We start from the raw sequence: 15,776 nt of genomic DNA, 5'->3' as shown, positions 1-15,776 counted from the left end.
AAGCTGGCCATGATGCTGATGCTGTTGGCTTGTGGGGAGTTTCCACTGCCGGCGGACAGGCCTGTTCGCGATGGTGGTGCAAGCAAAACCTAAAACAGCAAACAGGTGTCGAAACGAGTGTTTGTGGTGTGTGCGTGTATGTGTGTGTGTGTCTGCATTTTTGATAGAAATTGTACTTCCGGTTGCTGCGGTTTTTGTTTGCATTCTGGCCGCACGCTGGTTCCAAGGGGCTTCCGGGGTCGGTAGCTCCGGGCGTTTACTTGCTAAGCGATTGTCTCAATCAACAGGCGGGCCACGAAAGTGTAGAGCGCTGTGCGTGTGTGTGTGCGTGTGTGTGTTCGATGCATTTTACTGTGCAACACAACCGTGCTGCAAAGCGGCTGCCCGGCAAGGATGAACATTCTTTTCCCAGAAGCAAGGCGTTAAAGTAAGAAATTTCCGCACTAATGATGATTATTTGTCGTTAGTTGATTGTTGATGCAGTAGATGGTTGGGTTCGCGTTTAGCTCCTTTCCTTCTTTCCCTTTTTTTTGGTGGATAGTTTGCCGGTGGAAAAAAGGAAGGGTTTTGTGCTCCCCGGTCCCCGAAATAGGAGCGCACCGTACCGAGCACTGTACATGTATGGGGTTAAACGATGTTTTAGTATGTACAAAACTACCAATTTTTGTTTGGCAATCATATTATTATGCTGCTTATTTACACACACACATACACAGAGGGCGATACAGTTGCTGTACTGTACTGTTGTAGATCATTCGTCTTACGATCGTTCTCCTGCCGTTCTGATGCTTGTTTTACTTATATTTTCCTTCGCCCTGTCTTAGCGAATGGGCGTTTCTTGGCTTCCCTATCGTACTAGATGAAACAACCTTCGAATTTCAGATTTATTATTTGCTTTTGTTTCATTAATTCGTCGTACACACACACACACACACTTGCGAACTACAGTTTCCTCTGTGTGCGGAAGGCGGAATCAAGTCCCAATGTTGGGACAGAGAGGAGCGAAGATGTTGCTTTGGCCTGTTTTTTCTTTTCTAATTGGAATTCGGAACAATGAAGCGGAATGGAAGAGTGTTTTATGCTTGTGTAAGTGAAGGCCCTCTTCACACACAACTGCACAAGCGCAAGCAAACGGGGAAGCGGCAACTTTAGTCGGCTAACAGATTGACCAACTGCATACACACAAGTCAATGCATTTCAGCAATTGTTTACCTTACTTTTTGGGCTCTCTTGGGGCGCATTGTGCTGCTTCAAAATCGTCCAATAATCCAATTACAACTCTTGCTAGTAGCGAAACTTTTTCCCAACGTGCTGCAAACGTAACGGTCCATTCATTGCGCATTTCCCGCACCACCAAATCATGCATCTTTTGTGTCGAAACGACGACCACCATCGCCTCTCTGCTGGCCCCTTCCAACCCGCAAAGCAGCGCAAAGACGAAACGCTCCACCTAGACCCCTAGGCCAAAACGCGGAAAACCTTTCTTCCCGCTTAATTAACCTCAATTTTGACACGGTACACCGAGCCGGACCCGTTTCCTAACCGATTCGACCGGTCCCTTCGAACGAATACCGGTCTCCCATTGAATTTGACAAAAGTGGCTGCTTTTTCTTCACTTTTTTCCCCCCAGTTTGCTAGCAAAACGGACGGGACCTCCGCCCTGGTTTGGATTGGTTGGTTTTTGGGGTGCCCTTCTCGGTCGCAGGTCAATGCGGAACCGGTCAATGGTCTGTTCGTGTTCAAATGGAGCGAAAAAGTGCGGAAACGAGAGTCGGAAGTGGTCGGCTGGCCCTCGTGTTTTTTTTTGGTCTTGTATGCGCCACGCTCCAAAGTGCGCCCTAGAGCAACAAATTGGATTGGCAAAGATTGAAGTGTCCAGTAAGAAAATAAATAGTACAGAATCCGGATCGGCCGCAGTGGCCAGTAAAATGGGAGGGTGGAAGAAAACAGGGCCAAACATGGGCGGAGAAGAGCGTCAGTTAATGGCACTGGACGAACAGTAGAGATAAAAATCGCACAACTATCTCCTCTGAGCAGAGTTTGGACAATCCTCGTGCACAGTGCATGCTTTCCTATTTCTGTTTTTCTAGGGCATCCCCGCTTGTGTTGCTTGTGTGCCAGCAATTTTTGTGCTGCGTTTCACTAAGCAGTGTATGCCACACAGTGGCATATCGGTTTGATGATAGTCGGGTTAGCCTCCGAAGCCTCGATGTCTGTTGTCCGCTTTAATGGCACCCGTCAACATTTCCGTCCGAAAAGTGACAAGCATCGGTGGAAAAAAGACAACAACAAAAATGGCAGGGACAATCGACCACCAGCAGCAGCAGCAGCAGCGCTAAGTGCAACGACCACTCACGTCCAGTCCATTTCGCGAACGAAATGGACGGGGAAGCCGTATTGAGCCATCGAGTGGCACTGGTATCATTTATTCTGGTGATTGAATTTGGCTCCATTTCGTCGGAATCCATCGACACGAATGTGCATGTGCTGTGCATGTTCGGGCACGGCTCCCTAGCAACGGGCCCGTCGGAAGAGCCTGCTGTTGCTCCGTGCTGCTTGCATCGCACGCCGTCGAACGAAAGAAGCACGAGCATTTCTTACCGCTGCACCCATTGCACCACCCGCAAGGGCAAATTCGTGCCGGAGTTCGTTATGTCAGTAAACATCATTGCCCAACACAGAACCCGCCGGGGGCCACCCGAGGGGCGATATGTTGCGATGTTGTGTAGATGTGGGTGTGTACAATCCGGTCGGCCCTCAACGGTACCGAATGGCCGTGACAGCTCGAGGAAAACCCGTGGCACATTTGCTGTAAAACCAACGGCAACGAACAAGCAAACCAAAACCCAAGGCATGCTGAAACGGTGTGTGAGATTTGTTTTGAGTACTTTTTTTGCAGTTTACTCTTTCTCTCTCTCTCTCTCTCTCTCTCTATGCCACTCTCTTTTAAAGGGGCTGCTCCCTTTCAACAAACCGGGAACAACTCGATGAGGTTGTGGTGGTTGATGATTTGAGTGATCGACCGAATTCGTCGGCGTGGAACGGTGTGTGGTGTGTTGGATTCAAACTGCCAGCCAAGCATAATAGTACAAAGAAGCTGAAAGCGAGAAATGTAATGGCTTACTCCGGGTCGGGCCGGGATTGGGCTGCACTTGCACTTGTTTGGCATGTCACGTTTTACGCTCGCAGAAGGAAAAGCAATAAATTCGGTGGAAAATACTTCCGGCCCTGCTGGCTGCTGCTGCTGCTGCTGTGTCCGCTGTGTTTGCGTGTGGTTACGATTGAGTAAAACGGGGCGGATGGCTGAACCTAGGGAGGGAACGAGTCAGTCAACCGACAACCGGCTGAGTGAATGGAGCTCTTTTGTGTGTATGTGTTGGATATTTTTTCGCTTTTTTTATTACCTATTTGTCATGATTTTGACGAATCAGAATTATTGCCATTATTAAAGCTTAGGTTGAGATTGAGTTACAGCTGGAAAGACATATTTGGCGAAATTTCATGCATACATTAGTAGTTGCAAATTCCATACAAAAATGATGCAAAATTCCTTTTACAAAAAAAGACACCCTCACCGGACATGAACGTGTCCGAACACGATCCATATCCGTGGCAGGATAATCGGTTTGCATCCTGTAAGCCGTACCGGACGCCGTACCTTAATCCTTCACGCGAAAATGTCGACCGCGGCCACAGATGACCCGGCTAGGCGTCGGGGCGCGGCTTACACGCGTAGAATTTACCTAGCCAAAAGGGGAACGGAAAGCAACTATCAGCCGTACAATGCGATAAACGAACGCGGGTAAAGAAAAACAACTTTTTATCCCGGAAGCATCTTTCCGGAGGCGGTTTTTCTTTCCACGGGAAAGGAAGCGAAAGCCACTGGCTCCGGCTGAACGGAGTATCCGGGTGTTCAGGGTGTGTCGGAAATTAAAATCAACGACGATTCGCTTCATTTTCCAATTTCCCTGTTCGGGACAGCCTCCCGTCTGCTGCGAGGAACGCGTGCGTCATCGATCGAGGTGGATCAGAAAAGTTCAGTTTTGTGTGTTTGTGTGTGTGTGTGTGTGTCGAAACAAAATCGTTTTCGGTTGATCGAATTTCATTCATTTAAATATTCCAATTGTTTCAGTTTCACATAATAAGAAGTTCGTTCCTTCGCGGCCACGCGAAGCTGGTTCGTGCTTCTTTTATCGATAAAAAACACAGCGCCCGTAATCGATTTTCCCTACCGACCGGATTAATTGGAACAAAATCGAATCTCGTCCGCCCAGAAAACAGATGGCCTTTTGTTCGGTTTGTAATTGTTCTGGTGGCAAATGAAATTTTCCATTTTTGGGAATGCAAGAAAAAAGGCACGGAAATAAGGTTTTCCGTTTCTCGCTCGACAAAAATTTTGAAGCAAAGCATTATGGTGCGATAATTATACCATTTTTCCCGCCTCCAAGAGAGTGCTTTTACAACTTATCAACGCTTCCAATGCTCGTATCAGGGGCGACAAAACAACACTACGAGCAGTTGATTTTCAAACGGCTTCGCCTACTATGATTGCAACGCCACCATTTGCATGCACTTGTGTGGCTAGAGGGCCCTTACCGCGCGGCTACATGAGGTGAAATATACAGCGAAATGTACTATTTGACAGGCGAAATATCTGACAGGTACAGCAAAAGGGTTGGGGGAGACACAACATCCGCTTTCGAAATTCACTTAAAAATAATATCTTCTTAAGCAGAACATTCCCTAATTGGAAGAAATTGCGAACTGTCGACTAAAAATTGACGAAGTACTGGATATTGAAGTTATTCAATGGATTTAGTTACGATTTTTTGCACGTTATTTGTTTACATTGCACCAAAGTCCATATAATACAGAGGTCGATGCATAGCTCGATTTTGGTCCACCATTTTGAAAGCTCATTTTTGACAGTTAGATGAAAAAGCGTTCACAAACGATTCCAAACAACCATACACTTTTTAGGGCTAATTGTGCTTTTTCTGCACAAAATCTAGTGTAACTATACATTTCCTTCTCATGAACGTGGCATGGAGTAGTTTTTTCAGTAATTCATCACTTAAAAATGACCAGAATGATCAGAAATCTGGCCTCTTAGCTTTGACGCTCTTGAGCTGCACAAGATTTCGTCGTAATTTCGGGCACTGATCTTGTTGTAATTGATAATTTCACTATAATTCTATCTTTTCTTGATATTTGTCAACTTTTTAAAGTACAATATTACAAACAAACGATGTAAAAATGACCGAAAGTGCTTTCAGACCACTGCATGCACAACAACTAAAACCTCAATGTATGCTACGATGAAACTATTGAAGCTTCTTCATCCAGCTGTCAAAACTTTCCCACGCTTTTTGATCAAATGTTCTGGACGACTCGACCTCTGTATTATATAGACTTTGCATTGCACATCAGCTGGTTGCTGTGATGCTTAATCCGTCAGATATTTCGCCTGTCAAATAGTTCATTTCGCTGTATATTTCACCTCATGTAGCCTCGCGGTTATGCTTTAATGTGTTGATAAAGTGTTTTCCGTCCCTACTTTTTGTGGCTCGATCACCGGCTGCTGCTGCTTTACCGTTTGATGCAGTTCTTAGAAGGCTGTGCTTTTTCTGCCTCACTCTCTCACTCTCTATCACTCTCTCGCTCTTTCGTTCTCTCTCTCTCTGTTATCCTTTCATTACATTTACCTGCAGGCTGGTTATGCTTTTAAGCTTGGGAGCTTTTTGTTTGCCTTTGCTCGTTTTACACACGCTTCACTACGATTTCACTTTAAGGTGCTTCGCCGCCATTTTCTTACTTATCCGCCTCCCACACCACAACGCCATAACATTTTAAAACACACCTTTCTTCGTGTTTCACTCGTTCCTTCCCATCTACTCGGATAATAGCCAAAATGCACTGACATGTGACTGGAAGACACTCGATTTGAAATCAGGGTCATGCCATAATGTTCAAAAGGTTACGTTTCGCTTATGCAACTACAATGTCGGAGATCACGATCAGGGATTATCATTGTAGAGTTTGTCTATATGAGTGTGTGTGTGTGTGTGTTTTTTTTTTGTAATGAATATTTCGAATAGTTTTCTTATTTTGCTTGGAGACATTTCCAAGGGGACATTTTTAATGGGCAGGGGCGCATACAGTAGTGACGTGGAAGGGAAGTGAATTACACACATATCTCCTGTTTACCTTTACCTTAGCACACAATTGTAGAAGGGTTGTAATCAAAATGGTTGTCTGTGTTTCTGTGATAAAACATAATATGCTTTTGGTTTTGTTCGAGGCATTCTTGTCACATTGAGTGAAGTCTTGTTTTTTGTTGTTGTTGATTTGGATAGACGCTAAATAACTGGACGAACTTTTTACTGCAAAATATTCGATCAATAAATGATGCTACCAAACAGATTGTCATGAATAAGCTACCGAACAAAGCTATCAACGTTACATTCCTTAATTACCATAATAAAGGTTGTTACTATCTCTATCTCTCTCTATCTCTATCTCTCTCTCTCTCTCTCTCTCTCTCTCTTACTTTTCCTCTTTATATCTTCTCTCTAGCTCTCTTTACTGTTTCAGAGATAAAACAAAAACCTAACGAAGTATGTGTAACAACAAACAACGCGATTGACTGGGAATCATTTCCCTTAAGTTACAAACCTACCCCATTAGTAACTAAACCATTTAAAACGAGTTTCGTACCTTGTCAACAAACAAAAGTGTAGCTTATCTCCCGTCCCATTATCGCCTACTCGCTCGATATGAATGTTTGCAACAATGATGGATACTGAAAAGATCGGGTTTCACACCTGTGTAAAGTAAGTTCACTTAAGCTCCTCCAACATGTCGAAGATGAAAAAGGACAGTCTATCACCCTCCCTCCCCTGCCAACCCCTCCACCAGATTTGCTATCATCACCAACACCCGCTCGCTCACTTGATAGAAAATTAGTTAATATTATCTCAACAACGTCTTTGCTTTGTTTAATGTTGTTTTCTGTTGTTTTGTATTTTGGTTGTTGTGGCTGTTTTGTTGCAGCTGCTGCTACTAAATTCTATCTATTGGCCTAGGAATGGCCACATCTTTTCCTTCATTCTGCTCCCCCCCCCGTCCCCCACCCCTTCTCCCTCACTCTCTTATGCACATGCGTGCTAGTGTGGTTTGTTTTTAATGTAATCGCTAGTTTAAATGTTTTACTTTTACTTTATTATACATGTTAACTTTGAGCACATTTTAATGTATCCGTTTTGTTATGTTTTCCCTCCCGTACCTCCCGCTCCCTCAATTGAATTCCCTCCGTCGTTCACCAGAGGGTGTTCATCCCATGGTGCTGAACGAGTGTTGTTCGGTGTTGTGGTTGTGCGATTGTGTTTAGTTTTGTTTGTCTTACCTTTTGTGTGTGTGTGTGTGTGTGTGTGTGTGTGTGTGTTGCTTAATTTTGTGCTGCCTTATGTCATTCTTTCTTTCACATTCGACAGTTTTTGTTAGGTAATAGCAATAGTGAGTTTTGAGTGTGTGTGTGCGTGTGTGGTTTCTTCTCTTTCGTCTTTCCCTGTTCGTCGGCTTGTTTTCCGTGTTTAGAGCAATTGTTCATTTAATAGCATTGGCAACTACAAACAGTCTGGCATTTTTTTTTTTTTTGAAAAAGGTGAAGTGTGTTTTTTGTTTCATTTTCGTTTGTTTTTTTGTTACATTCTGTCTCTAGTACGCGGTTTGGTTTACTCATGGTATTATTTTAGGCACCGGCCCCTTTGTTGTTTATGGGCGGGATTATTTCTTTTTTAATTTCATTATAAGACGAAGAAAATGTTATGAGTTGTTGTTGTGCTGCGTGTAAGCAAGCACGGAGAGATTGTATTTGTTCAGTTTAGTAGCTTGAGTTTTTTTTGACAAAAAAATAAAATAAAACTTTGTTGGAATGCATGTAGTTTAACAAGATGACAAATTTCAAATTAACCAAATTTAAATTAAAAAAATAAAGCTCAATCGTTCTAAAAAATAAAATGGACAGTAAAACGTATAAATCGATAAACGTTCTGCATTGACAAACATCCAAAAAGGTAAAATCTATAATTAAAACTAACCAAAAAAGGGTTGTCGTACGACATTCGTTTCAACGAAAAAGCAATGAAACAAGTTGAAATGTTCTACCAATCCAATCCATTTGCTGTACAAATTATACCCATTTCTTTTCCTCTAATTTGCTGTTGTTTGATTTGCTAACGCGCTCGGACAGTATGAAACGTTTGAGCCGTGTACTTCATAAATATTGTACCTTGCTTGCATTTTATCAATGGTTCGATGCAGATTTTGTAGTAGCTATGGACTAACTTGCTTATCATTCTGTTAACTATGAAAAGTGTTTGCTTTTTTTATTATGTTTTGTTGTTCTTGTTTTAGTTGTTGTTGTTGTTGTTGTTGCTGCTATGTATTTCTCGTTGAGCCCACCTTCAGCACTGTACGATGAGGGGGGTTTTTTGTTTTGTTTTGGGTTCCGTTTTGTATTTGGTTGATTAAAAAGTTGATTTTCGAACCGTCCACAGGTCGTTCAATTCGGTGTGGCCATCCGGCATGGAGTAGTCCCATTGGCACTGGCCTCTTCTCTCTCCCTCTCTTTCTCCCTCTCTTTCTGTCGCTCCCTCTCGGTCGAGCAGCTGTAGCTTCGATGTGTTTGTCGTGGGGGGGCGGGAAAGGGAAGCGGCATGAGGTGTGACCAGCGTGACTGTGAAACGTGAATCGTGCGCTCTACTGCCTCCCCTCCCATCATCTATACTGGCGAATTATTACAATACCGTCAGCAGGCTTACGGCTATCATTTGACTAAAACTATTGGTTTTTGTGTTTTGTGTGTTTTGTTTGTTAATGTGACCCACCGCCTCGAGATCGTGATGCGCCAGCTGCACAACCCGGTACGCCAGGTGGCGCGGCGCACCCGTGTTCCGATCTGCGGGCTAGTGGGTGTGTGTGTGTGTGTGTTTTTTTTTTAATTAATTTACGTGTTTCACCAACCTTTTTGATGAGTCCTTTTCACCCGCGCACAACGCACCATAATCGACTCGTGTGCGACTGATACAAATTCTAACTACAGATACATTTATAGCATTACTTGTTGTTTTATGTTTGTTTGTTTTGTTTTTTTTTTGTATGAAAATCTTTATAACTTACGTACACGCTTCACACACGCTTTGCAGTGTTATGTGTTAGTTCCTGTAATATACAACGCGTTTTAATTTATTTTCTGTATTTGTAGGTGTGTGTGTGTGTGTGTGTGTTTGTGTGCAGCACTAGTAACAAAAGTACCCACCACCTTACCCCAACCTTACTCAATGATCGCATCAATTCCCTTTGTTTTTTTTGTTTGTTTTTGTTACTGTCACCATGAATATAAAATACATATACACTCGTCCTATAGCGAATACTTTTAAGTACATTAATCGACTTAGCTAGGTTTTTGGCTTAGTAAAAAATGTGTGTGTGTGTGTGTGTTTGAGTGTTTTTTTTTTGTTGTTATCTAACAGTACTTGTAGGATGTAATAACTTCTGTTTTCTCTTTCATTTCTCTGTGGAATGATGTTTGCTTACTTACTTGCCTTTACGCCCGTGAACTTGCTATGATTGTGAACTATTAAGTTAGCTTTCGTCTAAAACGCATTTACTCTTCTTCTTCTTATTCTTGCAAACCTTCTAGCCGTCTGCCTCGTTCCACCGTGTGTGGTGGTGTGTAGTAGTTTTGATTATTTCACTCAATTAGTTAGAAATGGCTCTACCCCAGCACTCCCCAGCATTATCCTAGTTGCGAGTTGAGATGGAGACGGGCTTTTACGGCGTTTGTGTTTGCCGGTTGCTGTATAAAACGCTACCATGTTTTTGTTTTGTTTTGTTATTCGTGGTTTCGGTTGTTTGTTTTTTTGTTGCGTGACACTGAATTGCTTATTATTTTTTACATTAAACGCGTTCGCACCGCGTTTTCTTTCCTGCTGATGTTCTAGAGCGGGACCAACACCTGCTGCGGATTGTATTCGCAGCGGGTTTGTACATTATGCTTTTTTGGGGCCCCCCTTTAATCCTGCACTGTCACGCGACACGCGTCGGATCGGCTCCCTAGTGCTTCGCTTTTTATATAATCGGGAATTTTGGTAGAATTTCCTGTAGTTAAGACACTTCATTATCAGACCAATTCATGCTGATTGTATTCATTTGTTTTTTAAACATATTATTCCCTAACGCCGCACGTACGGCGACACCCATGTGCGCCATCATGCGTTACCGCGCACGCCACTGACGGACGCTTCTGGTTATAGTGTGTAGCTTTTTACAAGAATTGGAAAGGGGGATTGGTGATGGGGGGGGGAAGGAGAGGGATGGTGAAACATTTCGCTCCTCCTCTTTGAAACATTTACAACAGTCGAGTTAAAATCACTATCTTTTAACGTAAGTAATGTACTCCCTTCCTACTGGCATAATACGTTGCGTAAGTGCAACGCAAAGCGCCTGCGGCTTGTAATGCTGCAAGTTCTTACATCGAATGAATTTAACTTTAATGTATCGAAAGGGCGAAAAACAAATAAACAATCAAACCCTACACACAAACAAACCGTTCCGCCTGGCAACAGGTGCACAACACTGGTGCTAATAAATTTAATTTGCGCTAATAAAACCGTATAAAACACGTTGCCGCGCGCATGCCGGCTGCGTTGCGTGCATTTTCATAACGTTAAGCTACTGTCGTGCGCCGGTGGCCCTGGTGGTGCATGGCATTTAACAACCAAAACCCTACTTTAAATGCATGCTGATGTATCTGCCTGCTGTGTGTGTGTATGTATGTGTGTGAGTAACTGGCTTACCAACAAAGCATAAATCCAACGAACTGCGACCACTAGCGCACTGCACGAAGAGTTTGTATCCATTTCGAAACCAACTCAGTAACGGTGGGTAAAATTGAAAAAGTACTGCTCGAAAACGGTAACCTCCGCACTACAATTTGGCGCATACCGTGGCCAAACAAAATTGCAAACAATTACCGCTACGCAACGGTTTGCTAAGCTGCCGTCGTCTTCGATTTGATCGCACTGCGATCGCTATGCACAAGGCAGGGTGCCGATAGCGGTAGTAGTAGTAATGAAGAGCGCGCCCACTGAACGCGACCGTTAATTAATCTTCGCCCGGAGGTCCTTGCACCCATCTCGTTTTTCGTTTACGATTCTGTGCCGTGAAGTGTTTTGCTGGTTTCCTGGCTACCGAATGGGAATGTTTTTCCGCAACGCGAGGGAGCTAATATGGTGGCAATGTTTGGGTGGTGCCCTAAATCGAACCGGCCAACGACGTGTTTTGCTACAATTTCTTCTCCTAGGCCTTGCCTCTGTGTGTGTGTGTGTGTGGGAGGGACAGTAGTGTCTGTCCACTTCCCAGCCTACCTTCACGTACCGGGGCCCTACCGCCTGAGCTATCGTTTACATTAACCTTAATTTGATTGTTATTGACACGTTGCATGTTTTACCAACACGCCGCGGATGGTTGTTGATGGGAGGGATGGAAGATGAAGGAAACAATACCAGGGTAGGAAGGAAAACATAACGCGCATAATCATGATGATAGGAACGTGTGTGTGTAGTTCGCTTTCCGTTTCCGCTTACACCTGGGGAGGTCTAAGCATTGCGAGGCGCTGAAGAGCCTTTTGCATGAGCCGTGCCTTTGCAGCGTGGCTTGCTGATGAAGTGTGCGCGCTACTCGCTGTAGTGTGTAATGGTTGCCATGGGTGGCGCACTGAGTGTCTGGCTGACTGAGATGAATGAATCGAACACATCGTAAGAAAGAACGAACGGGAGACATAGAGCAGTAGTAGTAGTAGTAGTAGTAGTAGTAGTAGTGGTAGTGATAGTAGTAGTAGTTGTAGTAGTAGTATTAGTAGTGGTAGTGCTGCAATAGAGTGAGCCGCATGTCCCATGTTCGTTGTTTGCTGCCTGTGTTCAATGTGTTCAATTTGCTATTGTTCGATCGTGTGTGTGTGTGTGCGTGGGTGCGCGTGTCAATGTGCATGGGCTGATGCGATGTTGTGTTGATGATCATGATTGCACGCCGACTTGATTGGCGTTTAGTGGTCATCCTCGTTGACCAGGGTTCGCATCCAGTTCAGAAGATACTTCCAAACGGCGGATGCGAACCCGGGCGGATGCTATACATTCTCGCTGCCCATTTTGAGCAGCTCCATCTTCTTCTTGGCGATCTTCGAGTACATCGCGTCGATCGGTTGCGTGTTGTCGTACAGGCTGGGCGCCTGCAGAATGATTAGGCAGGTGCCCAGCACGCACGCTATCGTAAATATCCACAGAAACAGACGATCCAGCACGAGCGCCACATACTTCCAGTCTTCCTCTATCTGCCGGTTTCGGGGAAGGGAGTGAGGTGCAAATCATAGATCCAATTCAAAACAATATCGAAAAAAAGACACATATTTGGGTTTTAAAATGATTTCATAATAGCAGCTCGAGGTTCAGCTGGCTGGTTCGGTCTGCAATGAGTTACCCGTTTTGCAGTTCCGCCGCCGGCTCTCGTTTATGGGGGGCAGAGGTTCTTCCCAGCAAATAATCGGATGCCGTGATCGTACCACTGGCTGCCGGGGAACCCCGGCCCCTGACCCTTTGGGACTGTGCTTTGCAAACTGAGTTTGTGTGTGCGTGTGTTGCAGTGGGCTAGCGTTTTTTTTTATTGCGGCAACAATAAATGCCAGCCCCGTACAGGTAACTCATTGCGGACCGAGGCGTCAGTTTAGCTATAGTTATTTGTTTTTTTTTTTGACTTCGAAATTTCCTTTAGAGAAAGAAATTCTGTTAGAGTAGAAATATAGAAAAAAGAATTGCCATCGCTTGCTGGTTTACTTACACTTTCGAACTTGTCCTTGTTCCGCACGTGCTGGGCGACAAACCGCGACGCCTCGATCGTTTTCTCCATCTCGCGCAGCAGCGGCTTCTCGAAGGTGGGGCTGAGATCGCCACAGCACGTCGGGCTCATGTCCCCGTTGCCGGTCGGACTGAACAGATCGTCGTCCCCGCCCGGCAGTGGCAGTGCAGGTAGCGGCGGCTCGCCAAAGCATGGCCCGACACCACCGGAGGCGGCCACATCGAACCGTGAGGGGGGCAGTGCTGTTGTGCAATTTCGAGAACGAAAACACGGAAAACAGAGTAAAAACAGAGGGACGTTCACCAAATGTTCGATAGTGCACTGGTGTTCCCCGGGCGCCCCATTCCTACCGGGTATATCAAAGTCCGTGCCGTACTCCTTCCCGCAGAAGCCGACATACTTTTCGACGTCCGGCGGCACCTGGAACACGTCCGTCAGTACGTCGGTCGGCGTCTGGTCGTCGTTGTCCGACGGTTCGTCCTCCTTCTTCGGCCGCTCTATGCACAGCACCTTTGGCAGTAGCTCTATAAAAACGCGATGCACCCACGGTGCCATCCGGTGCGTGACGGGTGACCTGGGGACAAGAAGCGGCAGAATGCACAACAATGCAGAACAGCTTGCAGGAGATTGGTTGCTAGCGGCCGCGCAGCTTACCGAAAGTTGACGTTCAGCACGGCAATCGTGACGACGACCGACAGCGTGACGAGCATCATCGTGAACAGCAGATACTTGCCGAGCAGCGGTACGGTGAGCGACGTCGGCGGAATGATTTCGGCAAGCAGCAGAAAAAACACGGTCAGCGACAGCAGTATACTTATACATAATGATATCTTCTCGCCGGAGTCACTCGGCAAATAAAACACTAGCACGGAAAGGAACGATATCCCAACGCAAGGTATGATTAAGTTTACGGTGTAGAAAAGTGTCTTTCGCCTTAACGTTATGTTAAATATAATATCCGGATATGGTTCTTCACAACAACTATAAAATTTTTCATTCCTAACGGCAGGCACCTTCATAATGTCCCATTCAACTGATATATAGTAATCTTGCAGATCGATGCCGATGTCGATGTTGTCCGAGTCCGGTGTCTGCTGGAGGTGCCGAAGATCGACCTGCAAAAGGGGAGGGAAAAGGTAAGCATGATAAGCCAACGGACGGTTCCAAGCCCATCTCCCCATCCCCCCCCTTCCCCTCCGCAACCCCTCTCACACTTACCATGTAACCGTCGTACGTCCAGGATCCGAATTTCATAAAACATGTTTGCTCATCAAATGGAAAATACTCAACATCGATTTCACAAAATGATTTATAAATGGCAGGTGGTTTCCATACTACTTTACCCGTATGATGTAAAATTGCTTTTGTCATTATTGTCACCTCATAGTTACCGTCCGCACTGGGGCCGCGCGCGAGAAACGTGAGTGCAGACAAAAAAGGTTGGGTTGGGAAAGGCAAAGAAAGAGAAGGTGAGAAAGAGGAAAAGCTCGTGAGAATCGTGACACACTCAGGTGAAGTGGGTAGCATTATTTGTTGTTGTTGTTGTTGTTGTTGTTGTTGTTGTTGTCGTGTGTGTTATCTGGCCCGGGAAAGACGGAAGCACGCCCCTTTGCCAGTAGGAGCGTTCCGATCCGGAGTCTGCTTCAGTCAGTTTGTCAGTGTCACGGGCAGACAGGCTGGGTTGGCCAGAAGTGCTACTCGAAACCGAGAACGAGTGACCACGAAGCGCCGGGTGGGGTGATGTGGTCGGTCGGTCCGCCGGTCGATTTTACACCGGTTGCATCAGAGCACAACCGGAACTCACCTGTCACTGACCTGCGGTGACCGACCGGGACCTCATAAATCATCACCCATCCCCGTTTCTTGGCAAGCAACGAAGCTGTTGGTGGTACTGTTGTTGCTGGCGCAGCAACAAATCGACACTTACTTATTATACAACACTATATCTGGCAGCCAAATGTGTTCGGATGGGACGTGCAGGGTGTCCACTCCGCCGTAATCATCTGGGTTCCATTTGAGCTTGTAATCGTTCCATTCCTGGGGAAGATGGAGAAATGGAGAGCAAGTTTCGGGGGTTAGTAGCGTGAACGGATTACACAGATGATGGAACATCGCACCGGCACTTTCATCGGTAGGGGGGAGTGTGAATAAGTTGATACAATTAATCTTTGGCAGAAACGATACAACGCGATTGCTGCAGTGGATAAACCCGAGCAGCAACATATTCATTGTAGAGCTTTAGCATGGGAATTGCGAGCATTGTTAAACGAACCCGTACATACAACTTTTTTTAAATTAATATTACAGTTGTTGTCACCAACTTTTGGCTCTAAGGCTTACATTTCTGACGGTGCGCATCAATTTTTAACTCTGATAGGTGCGTTTTTGTCTGTAAGTCATCTATTTTTCGCTTTTGCAGGAATCACGATAATATTGCAAGGTCTTTGAGTAGATTTTTTACAAATTTAATTTTAAATTACATCAACAATACAAAAATCGTGTAGTTTTATTATTTTTTTTATGGAAAAAATACTGACATTTTATAAATTATAAAACCATTATCTACATCTGAAAATACATGCCAATGGTTTTCACTCCATTAAAACTTCCAAAATCTCAGGAAGATATTCGACAGTCCATCTCTTCCAAGGCTTAACAAGTGTTCTATTTTAAATTCCTTCAATGAAATTATTCACTACTTAACTTGCTGTCAATAATTTCGGAACACAAAGTTTCAAAAATTACGTTCAAATTTTGTAAATAAAGCAATTGACTCACAGTCAAAAATAGATGCCTTATCGCGCGTCTACACGAGGTGAAACATACAGCGAACTAAACTATTTGACAGGCGAAATATCTGACAG

At 44.7% G+C, this 15,776-nt stretch overlaps 1 protein-coding gene across 1 annotated transcript in view; it reads right to left on the bottom strand.

Moving 5' to 3' along the window:
* Positions 1-7,423: 7,423 nt before the first annotated feature.
* The window catches only part of LOC120898242 (acetylcholine receptor subunit alpha-like 1), a 60,785-nt gene continuing 52,432 nt past the window's right edge, over positions 7,424-15,776 (bottom strand). Inside the window, exons 5-10 of the mRNA XM_040303804.1 lie at positions 14,840-14,949; positions 14,131-14,311; positions 13,567-14,027; positions 13,263-13,486; positions 12,895-13,154; positions 7,424-12,391 (exon numbers count right to left, since the gene is read on the bottom strand). Of these exons, the coding sequence (XP_040159738.1) occupies positions 12,188-12,391; positions 12,895-13,154; positions 13,263-13,486; positions 13,567-14,027; positions 14,131-14,311; positions 14,840-14,949 (1,440 nt within the window). The 3' untranslated portion in view covers positions 7,424-12,187. The remainder of the gene's footprint in view (positions 12,392-12,894; positions 13,155-13,262; positions 13,487-13,566; positions 14,028-14,130; positions 14,312-14,839; positions 14,950-15,776) is intronic.

Source organism: Anopheles arabiensis, chromosome 2 (assembly GCF_016920715.1).
Source record: "Anopheles arabiensis isolate DONGOLA chromosome 2, AaraD3, whole genome shotgun sequence".
Taxonomy (NCBI): Eukaryota; Metazoa; Arthropoda; class Insecta; order Diptera; family Culicidae; genus Anopheles; species Anopheles arabiensis.
This window is presented reverse-complemented; position numbering and strand designations above follow the sequence as displayed.